At 48.6% G+C, this 15,246-nt stretch overlaps 1 protein-coding gene across 1 annotated transcript in view; it reads left to right on the top strand.

The window, feature by feature from the left end:
* Window positions 1-12,870, top strand: part of LOC119922681 (olfactory receptor 14K1-like) — a 31,911-nt gene extending 19,041 nt beyond the window's left edge. Inside the window, exons 4-5 of the mRNA XM_038742377.1 lie at window positions 5,941-6,666; window positions 12,844-12,870. Coding sequence (XP_038598305.1) covers window positions 5,941-6,666; window positions 12,844-12,870 — 753 coding nt within the window. The remainder of the gene's footprint in view (window positions 1-5,940; window positions 6,667-12,843) is intronic.
* The last annotated feature ends 2,376 nt before the right edge of the window (window positions 12,871-15,246 follow it).

Raw genomic sequence — 15,246 nt, 5'->3', positions numbered from 1 at the left:
ACCATCTAAGGTGGTATGTGAGATGAAGCTGAAACCACCCACAGTTGATGTAGATTGTCAGTAACATTAGAAACAGTTGGGATGTTGGGAAGCAGATGCTGTTGTTTCCATGGGAACCCTGGAGTGCGGCACCATTGCTGCAGGTTTAGAGCCTGGTCCTTTATCCCTAAAGAACCTCAGGGACCTCACAGGCAGAGGATTTTTGGCATTGGCCAGGACACGCGGTCCCACCTGAGTTGATCCTCCAGGGGTTCCCCAGGGAGCAGTGACTGTTTTATCTATGGGGATGGGGGACTCTCTGAAGAACATCTCCCTGCCCACAGGAGATAAGAGAGGGGCTGAGGGTGTCACGCTGTCCCTTCCTTCATAACCAGCTGCACCCACGAACTGGAGTGGAGGGAGGAGCATCCCAACACGGCGGAGGTCAGAGCCCTACAGCTTTACGCTGCTCCAATGAGTGTGACCGGAGGGTGTTGGAGGTGGAGGGAGAGATCATGATGGGGATGCGAGAGGTGGAGCCATTCAGGGGAAATGCTCACACATGGGGCCATTGTCGGACTTTGGGTCAGTGCTACATCCTCATAAGTGTGGGTGGGCTTTCAGGAGGGTAAGTATTTGACAGTGCAGTGGCCCCAACCATCACTCATCTCCCCTTCCTCATTCACCTCCATCCAGCTAACATGTCCGGCTGGGGCCCCGCTGCACGGTGTCAGCATTATGTTGTGGTCACTTCGGCCAAGACTGTGTCCTGGATGTCAGAAAATGTTTCTGGTGAGAAATGACAGGGAGGGAATGAGAGAGTGTGATTGGTTCTAGACCATCAGCACTCTCATCAACTCCTCCATGTAGGAACGTTGTGTGAACATGATGTAGGTAAGAGATTTAATCCCTTCCCTCCTGGACTTACCGGTCTGCTCGGCTAGACCGATCCAAAAGAATTTACAGCTATGGGGGAAATAAGAATGGAAAGCTGGATGCACAGCTTAATAAGTGCTGAGTAATGTGAATCTACGGGTAGGGAAGTGCAATGAGCAGTTGTGAATGTGTAAATGCAGAGGAGGTGTCAGGCTTGAATCGGCATAGGGAAAATAAACATCAATCTGGGCAAGTCTGAAGGGAGAGGGAGATTCAGGAAGAAAGAAGGATCTAAGCCATGTGTTGGAAAAGGGAAGGTCCTTTTTCATTCATTCATTCATTCATTCATTCAATCGTGTTTATTGAGTGCTTACTGTGTGCTGAACACTGTACTAAGTGCTTGGACAACAAAACAAAACAAGTAGGTGACAATACCATCAGAATGAATAGAATTGTAGCTAAATACACATCATTAATAAAATAGAGAAATAAATATGTACAAACGTGTACAAGTGCTGTGCGGAGGGGAAGGGGATGGAGCAGTGGGCAGATGGGGAGATGGGGAGGGGAGGAGGAGGAGAGGAAAAGGGATAAGATCTATTTCCAGTGGCTGGAGGGTAGTCGGTGTGGAGAGAAGGGAAACACGGAGGAGAACACCGGTCAAAAGCCTTGAAATTAGTGACAAGGAGGTGATTGGAGTCAACCAGACTTCAGTCTGTTTCATTTTCCTCTGAGAACCACAGTCAGATTTGTTGTGTCGGCGGCTTTGTGTGTATCCAAGGTCGGGCAGGGGAGGCAGTGAACAAACCTTGGCTGGCGGAGGGCTGGAGGGGAGGAGGAGAAGGGAATCTTCTCCCATCACCTTCCAGGGAAAAAGTGTGTCTGGGCCCAGGGAGAGGCAAATAATAGTGGTAGTAGTGAGGGAACCTGGGTTCTTATCCTGACTCTCCCATTCATTCATTCCTTCATTCATTCATTTACTCGATCGTATTGATTGAGCGCTTACTGTGTATAGAGCACTGTACTAAGTGCTTGGAAAGTACAATTTGGCAACAGATAGGGACAATCCCTACCCAACAACCGGCTCGTGGACCTAGGTTCTAATCCTGGCACTGCCCCTTGTCTGCTGTGTGATGTCAGACAATAATAGTAATAATAATGGCATTTATTAAGTGCTTACTATGTGCAAAGCACTGTTCTAAGCACTGCGGAGGCTACAAGGAGATCGGGTTTTCCCACGGGGGGCTCACAGTCTTAATCCCCATTTTACAGGTGAGGGAACTGAGGCCCAGAGAAGTTAAGTGACTTGCCCAAAGTCACACAGCTGACAATTGATAAAGCCGGGGTTTGAACCCATGACCCCTGACTCCAAAGCCCAGGCTCTTTCCACTGAGCCATGCTGCTGGACAAGTCACTTTTCTTCCCTGTGCCTCAGATACCGCATCTCTAAAATGGGAATTAAGAGTGAGTCTCACATGGTAGAAAGCCTTGAAGATAATTGTGAGGTATTTTTTCATGTGAAAAGATAAATGGGGCCAGTGAAGGGTTTGGAGGAGAGATGTTTGAACGCTTCTTTGCTTTTTCTTACGCTATCATGTCATGTCTGACCAATAGCGAATGAATGGACATATCTCTCCAGGAATGCCCCATTCTCCAACTGCAAATGTCTGGTAGTTCATCCATAGAGTTTACTTGGAAAAATACAGAAGTGGTTAACCATTGTCTTCTTCCCTGCAGTTAACTTGAGTCTCCTCCTCGACTCTCTTCCATGACACTGCTCCCCAGCACAGGGGAGTTTTGAATGCAGAGCACTGTACTAAGCGCTTGGGAAGTACAAGTCGGCAACATACAGAGACGGTCCCTAACCAACAACGTGCTCACAGTCTTGAAGGGGGAGACAGACAGCAAAACAAAACATGTAGACTGGTGTCAAAATCACCAGAATAAATAGAATTAATGCTATATGCACATCATTAATAAAATAAACAGAATAGTAAATATGTACACGTTAAATACAGTAATAAATCTGTACTATATATATATATATATATGCATATACATATATATACACACAAGTGTTGTGGGGATGGGAAGGAGGTAGGGCAGTGTGGGGGATGGGGAGGAGGAGAGAAAAAAGGGGGCCCAGTCTGGGAAAGCCTCCTGGAGGAGGTGAGCTCTCAGTAGGGCTTTGAATGGAGGAAGAAGGCTAGCTTGGTGGATGTGTGGAGGGAGAGCATTCCCAGCCAGGGGAAGGACATGGGCCGGGGGTCGACGGCGGGAGAGGCTAGAACGAGGTACCGTGAGGAGCTAGCGATGGAGGAGTGGAGGGTGTGGGATGGCCTGTAGAAGAATAGTAGGGAGGTGAGGTAGGAGGGGGCGAGGTGATGGAGAGCCTTGAAGCCAAGAGTGAGGAATGTTTGCTTGATTCGTACGTTGACAGGCAGCCACACTGGAGATTTCTGAGGAGGGGAGTAACATGCTCAGAGCGTTTCTGCACAAATATGATCCAGGCAGCAGAGTGAAGTATAGACTGAAGAAAAATCTCCAGTGGCTAGCAATCAATCTGCGCATCAGGCAGAAACTCCTCACCCTGGGATTCAAGGCTGTCCATCACCTCGCCCCCTCCTACCTCACCTCCCTTTTCTTCTTCTACAGCCCACCCCGCACCCTCCACTCCTCTGCCGCTAATCTCCTCACGGTACCTCGTTCTCGCCTGTCCCGCCATCGACCCCCGGCTCACGTCATCCCCCGGGCCTGGAATGCCCTCCCTCTGCCCATCCGCCAAGCTAGCGTTCTTCCTCCCTTCAAGGCCCTACTGAGAGCTCACCTCCTCCAGGAGGCCTTCCCAGACTAAGCCCTTCCTTCCTCTCCCCCTCGTTCCCCCTCCATCCCCCCATCTTACCTCCTTCCCTTCCCCACAGCACCTGTATATATGTATATATGTTTGTACATATTTATTACTCTATTTATTTATTTATTTATTTTACTTGTACATATCTATTCTATTTTATTTTGTTAGTATGTTTGGTTTTGTCTCCCCCTTTTAGACTGTGAGCCCACTGTTGGGTAGGGACTGTCTCTATATGTTGCCAACTTGCACTTCCCAAGCGCTTAGTACAGTGCTCTGCACACAGTAAGTGCTCAATAAATACGATTGATGATGATGATGGGGAGAGATAGGAGGATGGGAGATCAGAGAGGAGGCTGATGCGGTAATCCAGTCGGGATAGATTGAGAGATTGAACCAGTAAGGTAGCAGTTTGGATAGAGAGGAAAGGACAGATCTTGGCGATGTTGTAGACGTGAGACCGGCAGGTTTTGGTGATGGATTGGATGGGTGGGGTGAACGAGAGAGCTGAGTCGAAGATGACACCAAGGTTGCGGGCTTATGATACGGGAAGGTTGGTTGTGCGGTCTACAGTGATGGGAAATTCAGGGAGAGGGCAGGGTTTGGGAGGGAAGATAAGGAGTTCAGTCTTGGACATACTGAGTTTTAGATGGCGGGCAGACATCCAGATGGAGATGTCCTGAAGGCAGGAGGAGACACGAGCCTGGAGGAAGGGAGAGAGCAGGGGCAGAGATGTAGATTTGGGTGTCATCAGCATAGAGATGATAGTTGAAGCCATGGGAGTGAATGAGGTCACCAAGGGAATGAGTGTAGATCGAGAACAGAAGGGGACTAAGAACTGAACCTTGAGGAACCCCCACAGCAAGGGGATGGGAGGGGGAGGAGGAGGAGGAGGAGGAGCCTGCAAAAGAGACTGAGAATGAACGACCATGAGAGATAAGAGGAGAACCAGGAGAGGGCGGAGTCAGTGAACCCAAGGTTGATTAGCATGTTGAGGAGAAGGGGGTGGTCCACAGTGTCGAAGGCAGCTGAGAGGTCGAGGAGGATTAGGATAGAGTATGAGCCGTTAGATTTGGCAAGCAGGAGGTCATTGGCGACCTTTGAGAGGGCAGTTTTTGTGGAGGGACGGAAGCCAGACTGGAGGGGGTCGAAGAGAGAGTTGGTGTTGAGGAATTTGTGGTAGCGCGTGTAGACGACTCATTCAAGGAGTTTGGAAAGGAATGGTAGGAGCGAGATGGAAGGTTGGTAGTGCGGTCTACAGTGATGGGAAATTCAGGGAGAGGGCAGGGTTTGGGAGGGAAGATAAGGAGTTCAGTCTTGGACATACTGAGTTTTAGATGGCGGGCAGACATCCAGATGGAGATGTCCTGAAGGCAGGAGGAGACACGAGCCTGGAGGGAGGGAGAGAGGAGGGGCAGAGATGTAGACTTGGGTGTCATCAGCGTAGAGATAATAGTTGAAGCCGTGGGAGCGAATGAGTTCACCAAGGGAATGAGTGTAGATAGAGGAACGAAGGGGGCCAAGAACTGACCCTTGAGGAACCCCTACAGTAAGGGGTTGGGAGGGGGAGGAGGAGCTCACAGAGGAGACTGAGAATGAACGGCTGGAGAGATAAGAGGAGACCCAGGAGAGGACGGAGCCTGTGAAGCCAAGGTTGGATAGCGTGTTGAGGAGAAGGGGGTGGTCAACAGTGTTGAAGGCAACTGAGAGGTCGAGGAGCATTAGGGTAGAGTAGGATCACTTAGTACAGTCCTCTGCACACAGTGAGTATTCGGTGAACACCATTGAGCTATTACTTGATGTGTTCATATCCCTACAAGTATCAATATTATTGAACTCTATAGGTGATCAATGAATACAGCTGCTTCATTTATTAAAATGGGAGTCAATCATATTTATTGATCACTTACAGTGTGTAGAGCGCTGTACTAAGTGCTTGGGAGGGTGCGATATCATATAATTTGTAGGAGTGTTACCTGCCCAAAAGGAACTTACAGCCCGGAGGGAATGCCAATGATTCTAAATTGAAGTTCCCCTCTTCCTTTCCAGGGAGTCAGCATCATCTCCCAGAAATGACCAACATCTCCACAGTGACTGAATTCCTCCTCCTGCGGTTCTCTGATATCTGGGAGCTGCAGCTGCTCCATGCTACGCTGTTCCTCCTGGTCTACCTAGTAGCCCTTCTGGGGAATCTCCTCATTATTGTTGTCACCACCCTCGACCAGTGTCTCCACACCCCCATGTACTTCTTCCTCAAGATCTTGTCCTTCATAGACCTCTGCTACATTTCTACTACGGTACCCAAATCCATTGTCAACTCCTTGTCCAGTGACAGCTCCATCTCCTTTCTGGGTTGTGTCTCGCAGCTCTTCCTAGTGGTCCTGCTTGCCGCTTCAGAGTTATTTGTCCTCACTGCAATGTCTTATGACCGCTATGCCGCCATCTGCTCCCCCCTGCGCTATGTGCTCATCATGAACAAAACAGCTTGTATGTGCATGGCAGCAGTGTCATGGTTCAGTGGGGGTCTGTTGGCCATCTTGCTTTCAGCTTCTACATTCTCCCTGACATTTTGTGGGTCTAATTCTGTTCAGCAGTTCTTCTGTGACATCCCCCCTCTGCTGAAGATCACCTGCTCTGAAGTCCACATTGCCACTGACATGAGTGTGGCTGCTGGATTCTTCTTAGATGCTGTATGCTTCATTTGCATCACCCTCTCCTACATCTTCATCTTCTCAGCCGTGCTGAGGATGCCGTCCACCGAGGGCCGAACCAAAGCCTTCTCCATCTGCCTGCCCCATCTCTCTGTCATCATCATTTTTCTCTGTACTGCAGCATTTGCCTATCTCAAACCACCTTCAGACTCACCTTCAGCTCTGGATCTGCTAGTTTCCATGTTCTACACCGTGGTGCCCCCCACTGTTAACCCCCTTATCTACAGCCTGAGGAACAGGGAGCTGAAGGATGCCCTGGGAAGGATCCTAAAGGGGACATTCCCCCAGCATCCATTCTGGGACAAAATGTCTGTGTCCAGGTACCAATAATCCCCTACCACCCCTTAAAAGAGGAATTGCCCTTAGACATAACGATATGTATACCACTGACCCAGAGGCCCAAACAACAAGTTGGGATATTTAGGATTTGTCCAGGTCAGGGCGGTTGGCTGAGAAGACCAGGTCTTATCTTGAGAGGAGACAGGGACATTCACTGATGGAACTCTAGTTTCCAGAATCCAGGTGAATCATCACAACAGGAGGAGCCATTTCCATATAATTCTTCCTCAAGCCAGGACTTTCACCTTCCCATCATCCCATTCTCAAAACCTCAGTCCCCTGTCCCACCCCACTCAGCCTGGGGGAGGATCATAGGATGGAATCAGAGGAATCTCTTGCTCTCTCGAGCTTTGAAACCAGAACGTGTCAGAAAATGAAATTGATCAATTTACGGATTGTATGAGAAACTGATTGTCCAAGGTGTTATATGAGTTGAAGCTGAAACCACCCACAGTTGATGTAGATTGTCAGTAACTTTAGAAGCAGTTGGGATGTTGGGATGCAAATGCTGTTGTTTCCATGGGAACCCTGGGGTGCAGCGCCATTTTCTAGCTTCAGGGACTGGGCCTTTATCTCTACAGGACCTCAGGGACCTCACAGGCAGAGGTTTTTAGCATCGGCCAGATCACGAGGTCCCACCTGAGTTGACCCTCCAGGGGTTCCCCGTGGAACAGTGGCTGCTTCATCTTTGGGAATGGGGGACTCTCTGGAGATCATCTCCCTGCCCATAGGAGAGCAGAGAGGGGCTGAGGTTGCCATTCTGTCCCTTCCTTCCTAGCCAGCTGCACCCAAGAACTGGAGTGGAGAGAGGTCGATCCCAACCCAGCAGAGGTCAGAAACCTCCATTCATTCATTCAATCATATTTATTGAGCGCTTCCTGTGTGCAGAGCACTGTACTAAGTGCTTGGAAAGTACAAGTTGGCAACATATAGAGACGGTCCCTACCCAACAACGGGCTAACAGTCTAGAAGGGGGAGACAGACAACAAAACAAAACATGTGAACAAGTGTCAAGTCATCAGAATAGATAGAAGTAAAGCTAGATGCACATCATTAACAAAATAAAATAAGTAGAATAGTAAATATGTATAAGTAAAATAAAGTAATAAATCTGTACAAACATATATACAGGTGCTGTGGGGAGGGGAAATAGGTAGGGCGGGGGGGAGGAGTTGAAGAAGGAGGGGGCTCAGTCTGGGAAGGCATCCTTGAGGAGGTGAGCCCTCAGTAGGGCTTTGAAGAGAGGAAGAGAGCTAGCTTGGCGGATGTGTGGAGGGAGGGCATTCTAGGCCATGGGGAGGACGTGTGCCGGGGGTCGACGGTGGGACGGGCGAGAACAAGGCACAGTGAGGAGGTTAGCGGCAGAGGAGCGGAGGGTGCGGGCTGGGCTGTAGAAGGAAAGAAGGGAGGTGAGGTAGGAGGGGGCGAAGTGATGGAGATCCTTGAAGCCGAGATTGAGGAGTTTGACTCGTAGCCACTGGAGAGTTTGGAGGAGGGGAGTAACATGCCCAGAGCGTTTCTGCACAGAGATGATCCGGGCAGCAGCATGAAGTATAGACTGAAGTGGGGAGAGACAGGAGGATGGGAGATCAGAGAGGAGGCTCATGCAGTAATCCAGTCGGGATAGGATGAGAGATTGAACCAGCAGGGTAGCGTTTTGGATGGAGATGATGGGGCAGATCTTGGCGATGTTGCGGAGGTGAGACCGGCAGGTTTTGGTGACGGATTGGATGTGAGGGGTGAACGAGAGAGCAGAGTCGAGGATGACACCAAGGTTGCAGGCTTGTGAGATGGGAAGGATGGTAGTGCCGTCTACAGTGATGGGAAAGTCAGGGAGAGGGCGGGGTTTAGGAGGGAAGATAAGGAGTTCAGTCTTGGACATATTGAATTTTAGATGGCAGACAGACATCCAGATGGAGATGTCCTGAGAGCAGGAGGAGACATGAGCCTGAAGGGAGGGAGAGAGAGCAGGGGCTCTCTCTGCTATGTTACCCCATTGAATGTGACCCCGTGGAGGAGGAGGCAAAGACCATGATCGGTATGCAAGAGACGGAGCCATTCAGGTGAAAAGCTCACACACGAGGCCAGTTTCAGACTTTGGGGCAGGGCCACATCTCCAGAGGGGCAGATAGGTTTTCAGGAGGGTAAGTATTTGACAGTGCAGTGGCCCCAACCATCACTCGTCTCCCCTTCCTCATCCACCTCCATCCAGCTAAAATGGAGGCCGCTTGCCTGGCTGGGGCCCTTCAGCACAGGGTCAGCACTTCAGCCAGTAGTGGGTCCCGGACGTCAAAAAATGTTTCTGGTGGGAAATGACAGGGAGGAAATGAGAGAGTGTAATTGGTTCTAGACCGACAGCACTATCATCAACTTCTCAGTGCAGGAATGTCGGGTGGACGCAATGGAGGTAATCAATCAATCAATCAATCAATCGTATTTATTGAGCGCTTACTGTGTGCAGGTAAGAGATTCATTCCTTCCCTCCTGGATTTACCAGTCTGCTGGGAGAGACCGATCCAAAAGAATTTACAGCTAGGAGGAAATAAGAATGGAAAGGTGGATGCACAGCTTAATAAGTGCTTACATTGTAATGTGAATCTATAGGTATGGAAGAGCTGTGAGCAGTTGCAAATGTGTAAATGCAGAGGTGGTATCTGGGCTGATATGGCATGGGGAGGAGAAACATTAATCTGGGCAAGTTTGAAGGGAGAGGGAGATTCAGGAAGAAGGAGGGATCTAAGCCATGTGTTGGAGAAGGGAATGTCCTTAGAGAGGCACAGGGAGCAAATCTGTCTCCAAGGGCTGGAGGGGAGTTGGTAAAAAGGGAAGGGAAACACGGAAGAGAACACCGGTCAAAATCCTTAAAGCTAGTGACAAGAAGCTAATTGGAGTCAACCAGACTTCAGTCTGTTTCATTTTCCTCTGAGAACCACAGTCAGATTGGTTGTGTTGGCAGCTGTGTGTGTATACAAGCTGTGGCAGAGGAGGCAGTGAACAAACTTTGGCTGGTGGAGGTCTGGAGGGGAGGAGGAGAAGGGAATCTTCTCCCATCACCTCCCAGGGAAAAAGGGAGTCTGGGCCCAGGGAGAGGTAAACAGTAGTGGTAGCAGTAAGGGGACCTGGGTTCAAATCCTGACTCGGCTATTAATTCATTCATTTATTCAAACGTATTGATTGAGTGTTTACTATGTGCAGAGCTCTGTACTAAGCCCTTGGAAAGCGCAATTTGGCATCAGGTAGAGAGAATCCCTACCCAAAAATGGGCTCGGGGACCTGGGTTCTAATCTTGGCTCTGCCCCTTGTCTGCCGGGTGACGCTGGGCAAGGCACTGTGCTTCTCTGTGCCTCGGAATACCCCATCTGTAAAATAGGAATTAGGACTGAGCCCTAGATGAGATAGGGACTCTGTCTACCCAATTTTCTTGTATCTTCCCCAGTGCTTAGTATAGTGCCTGGGATCTAGAAAGCACTTAGCAAACGCCATTTTTTTTGAATAGTATTTATTGAGCACCCACTTGAAGCAGTGTATTGGACTAAGTATTGGCAAAGTTTGAAAGCAAGTGACCCATTGTTTGTCCACAAGGAGATGAAAATAAAAATACAGCACTGAGAATTCATTTGTTGATGAGTGTAAAGAGGATACAAGTCACCAATTCCAGCCAGAATATCCTGTAGGAATGATATGGGTTAAGGTGCTGGGAAATTAATTAGGGGAAGCTGGTTAGGGGATTTAGCAGGACACTGAATGTGGGGAAAGCTGTGGTCTGTCTGATATGGAAAGAAGGAGGGAAGTCACTTGGGTAAGTCACTTCAATTCTCTATGCCTCAGTTATCTTATCTGTAAAATGGGGATTAAGTCTGTGAGCCCCATATGGAACATGGACTGTGTCCAACGTGATTAGCTTGTCTCCACCCCAGTGACTAGTACAGTGCCTGGTAATAATAATAAGGTTGGCATTTATGAAGCGCTTACTATGTGCAAAGCCCTGTTCTAAGCACTGGGTAAATAGTAAGTTCTTACCATGTACCAAAAAAAAAAACACAAAAAGAATTCCTGGCCCAGGCCAGGGGAACAGTGAGTCAAGGGATGGAGATGGAAGAATCAAGAGTGAGTTACAGCTTGAAGGTTGGCTTGGGAACAATGAAGAGGAACTGAATAGAGGAGATGGACAGGGGCTGGGGGTGGAGGGTGGGGGGTCGAGAGGGGTCTCACATGGTAGAAAGCCTGGAAGCTGATTGTGAGGCGTTTTTGTTTCATGTGAAAAGATACATGGTGCATGTGAAGGGTTTGGAAGAGAGGAGAGATGCTGTCTTAGCGATGCTTTGTCTTGTTTAATGCTGTCGAGTCGTCCTCCGACCTATCAATGGGTACATCTCTCCCAGAACACCCCATTCTCCATCTTCAAGTTTATCCATAGAGTTTTCTTGGTAAAAGTACAGAAGTGGTATACCATTGCCTTCTTCCCTGCAGTAAACCTGAGTCTCCGCCCTTGACTCTCTCCCTTGCCGTTGCTGCCCAGCCCGGGTGAGTTTTGACTTGTAGCAGTTTGCCTTCCACTCACTAGCCACTGTGCAAACTAGGAATGGAATGGCTATGCCTCTGCTTGACACTCCCTCCCACAGCCCAAACTGGAAGAGTACTGGAAACTCTCCAGTTACGATTCTGAGTCAGGGGAGTGACGCTTTAGCAAATAGCTAAATGAGTAAATGAGTGGCTAAATAGGTGTGGGTTTGTGTGGTTGTGTGTGTTTATGTGTAAGTAACCGCAGTCAGTTGACGCTTGTGTGTATGTTTGTGTGTGTGTGTCTGTGTGTGTGTGTGTGAGTGTGTGTGTGTGTGTGTGTGCCTGAGTGGCCGTGTTTGTGTGGTTGCGTAAATCTCCATGATGTGTGTTTACATATGAGGGGTTTTTTTGTCGAAATATTAAAAAATCAAGAGCAATTCATCGCCATCATTTGCACCTCTTGATAATAATAATAATAATAATCATAATAATAATAAAAATAATAATAATTAATAATAATAGCATTTGTTAAGCGCTTACTATGTGCCAGGCACTGTTCTAAGCGCTGAGGGGGATACAAGATAATCAGGTTGCCCCACATGGGGCTCACAGTCTTAATTCCCTTTTACAGATGAGGGAACTGAGGCACAGAGTAGTGAAGTGACTTGCCTGAAGTCACTCAGCTGACAAGTGGCAGAGCTGGGATTAGAACCCATGACCTCTAACTCCCAAGCCCACGCTCTTTCCACTGAGCCACACTTGCTAGCCATGTGACTTTGGGCCAGTCACTTCACTTCTCTGGGCCACGGTTACCTCATCTGGGCAGTGATTTTGTCTACCAACTCTTTTGGATTGTTCTCTCCCAAGTGCTTAGTAAAGTGCTCTGCAAACGGTAAGTTCTCAGTACATACCATTGCTTGATTAATTGATGGGTACATACCCCTGCCCCTCTTAGGATCATACCTGGAGAGTTTCCAGTACCCTACCAGTCTCGGCCAAGGGAGGGAGAATCCAGCAGAGGCCTACCCATTCCATTCATAGCTGGGACAGTGGCTAGTGAGAGGAAGGCAATCAGCTGCAAGTCAAAAGTCACCTGTTCTGGGCAGCAGTGGCAGGGGAGCGAGTCGAGGGTGGAGACTCGGGTTTACTGGGTGGAAGAAGGCAGTGATAAACCACTTCTCCATTTGTACCAAGAAAACTCTATGGATCCACTACCAGAACGCTTGCAGATGGAAGTGGGGCATGCTGGGAGAGATGTGTCCATGGAGTAGCTACGGGTCGGAGACGACTCGGTGGCTTAAGACAAGACATGCCAGACCCCTGCACATATTAATACTATGGAATGCTATAGGTGATAAATAAATCCAACGGAGTGATTTACTCCAAAGGGAAGTTGTGTTGATTCCTTCATCGATGTTACCAATCCATTGTGTTTATTAAGAATTTATCATATGCAGCGCACTGTACTAACTGCTTGAGAGAGTACAATTTGATATGGTTGGTAGACATGTTCCCTGCCCTCAAGGAACTTACAGTTTATAGGGAAAGCCAATGTTTCTAAATTGAAGTGTCCCTCTTCCTTTGCAGGTAGTCAACGTCAACTCCCAGAAATGACCGACGTCTCCACTGTGACTGAGTTCCTCCTCCTGGGGTTCTCTGACATCCGGGAGCTGCAGCTGCTCCATGCCACGCTGTTCCTCCTTGTCTACCTAATGGCCCTTCTGGGGAATCTCCTCATTGTTGCCGTCACCACCCTCGACCAGCATCTCCACAACCTCATGTACTTCTTTCTCAAAAACCTGTCCTTCGTAGACCTCTGCTACATTTCTGCAATGGTACCCAAATCCATTGTCATCTCCCTGACCAGTGACAGCTCCATCTTTCTGGGTGGTGTCTCACAGCTCTTCCTACTGATCTTCTTTGGTGCTTCAGAGCTATTTGTCCTCACTGCAATGTCTCATGACTGCTATGCCGCCATCTGCTCCCCCTTGTGTTATGAGTTCATCATGAACAAAACAGCCTGTGTGCGCTTAGTAGCAGCATCATGGCTCAATGGAGATCTGTTTGGAGTCTGGCTTTCAATCAATCAGTCAATCAGTCGTATTTATTGACCGCTTACTGTGTGCAGAGCACTGTACTAAGCGCTTGGGAAGTACAAGTTGGCCTTCTCCCTGAACTTTTGTGGGTCCAATGCTATCCAGCAGTTCTTCTGTGACGTCCCCCCTATGCTGAAGATCTCCTGCTCTGAGGACAACATTGCCATAGATGTGAGTGTGGCTATTGTGATAGCCTTAGATGGCATTTGTTTGCTTTTCATCATCTTCTCCTATGTCCGCATCTTCTCAGCCGTGCTGAGAATGCCGTCCTCCGAAGGCCGAACCAAAGCCTTCTCCACCTGCCTGCCCCATCTCACTGTCATCATCATTTTTCTCTTTACCACAGCATTTGCCCATCTCAAACCACCTTCAGACTCTCCCTCGGCTCTGGATCTGCTCGTTTCTATGTCCTACACCGTGGTGCCCACCACTGTGAGCCCCCTTATCTACAGCCTGAGGAACAGGGAGCTGAAGGCTGCCCTGGGCAGGATCCTAATGGGGACATTCCCCCAGCATCCATTCTGGGACAAAATGTCTGTGTCCAGGTACCAATAATCCTCTACCACCCCTTTAAAAGGGGAATTGCCGTCAGACAAGTGCAAATATATCACTGACCCAGAGTCCCAAAGAACAAGTCTGGATATTCAGGATTTGTCGAGGTCTGGGAGGTTGGCTGATAAGACTAGGTCATGAGTGGCAATGCATTTCCTAGGAGGCCTCATGGCTCAATGGCATGTGAATGGGTGTCACGTGACCTGAGTTCTAATCCCAGCTCGGCCACTGGACTTCTGTGTGACCTGGCCTTAGTGTCTTACCGTCCCTGGGCTCTTACTTCCTCTTACATTCTGAGCCCTTGTGGGACAGGAAACATGTCTGTTTGGATTGTAATTTCATCTTTGGGCTGGAAGAACATTGTCGGCACGGATTGTATCTACCAACTCCATCGTATCGTACTCTTCAAAGCGCTTAGTACAATGTAATGCACACAGTAAATACTCAACAAATACCATCTATCGATTGAATTATTTATCATCACGTGGCCCAGACTATGACACAGAAATTGATAACACCGAATAATAAAAATTATTATAATAATGGTGTCTGAAAAGCGATAGAGGCTTTCACGGATGAAACTCCATTCATTCAATCGTATTTATTGAGCACTTACTGTGTGCAGAGCACAGTACTAAGTGCTTGGGGAGTACAGGTCGGCAACATATAGAGACGGTCCCTACCCAACAATGGGCTCACAGTCTAGAAGGGGGAGACAGACAACAAAACAAAACATGTAGACAGGTGTCAAAACTGTCAGAATAAATAGAATTATAGCTATATGCACATCATTAGGAAAATAGAGTAGCAAATATGTAATAGTAAAATAAATAGGGTAATAAATCTGTACAAATATATACAAGTGCTCTGCGGAGGGGAAGGAGGTAGGGCGGAGGGGATGGGGAGGAGGAGAGGAAAAAGGGGGCTCAGTCTGGGAAGGCCTCCTGGAGGAGGTGAGCTCTCATTAGGGCTTTGAAGGGAGGAAGAGAGCTAGTTTGGTCGATATGTGGAGGGACGGCATTCCAGGCCGGGAGGAAGGACGCGGGCCGGGGCTTTGCGGTGGGAAAGGCGAGAGTGAGGCACAATGAGGCGGTTAGCGGCAGAGGAGTAGAGGGTGCGTACTAGGCTGTAGAAGGAGAGAAGGGAGGTGAGGCAGGAGGGGACGAGGTGATGGAGAGCCTTGAAGCTGGGAGTGAGGGGGTTTTGCATGATGCATATTTTGAAAGGCAACCACTGGAGATTTTTGAGGAGGGGAGTGACATGCCCAGAGCGTTTCTGTACAGAGAAAATCCGACCAGCAGAGTGAAGTATAGACTGAACCAGGGAGAGACAGGAGGATGGG

This window comes from Tachyglossus aculeatus, unplaced genomic scaffold (genome assembly GCF_015852505.1).
Source record: "Tachyglossus aculeatus isolate mTacAcu1 unplaced genomic scaffold, mTacAcu1.pri scaffold_118_arrow_ctg1, whole genome shotgun sequence".
Lineage (NCBI taxonomy): Eukaryota > Metazoa > Chordata > Mammalia > Monotremata > Tachyglossidae > Tachyglossus > Tachyglossus aculeatus.
This window is presented reverse-complemented; position numbering and strand designations above follow the sequence as displayed.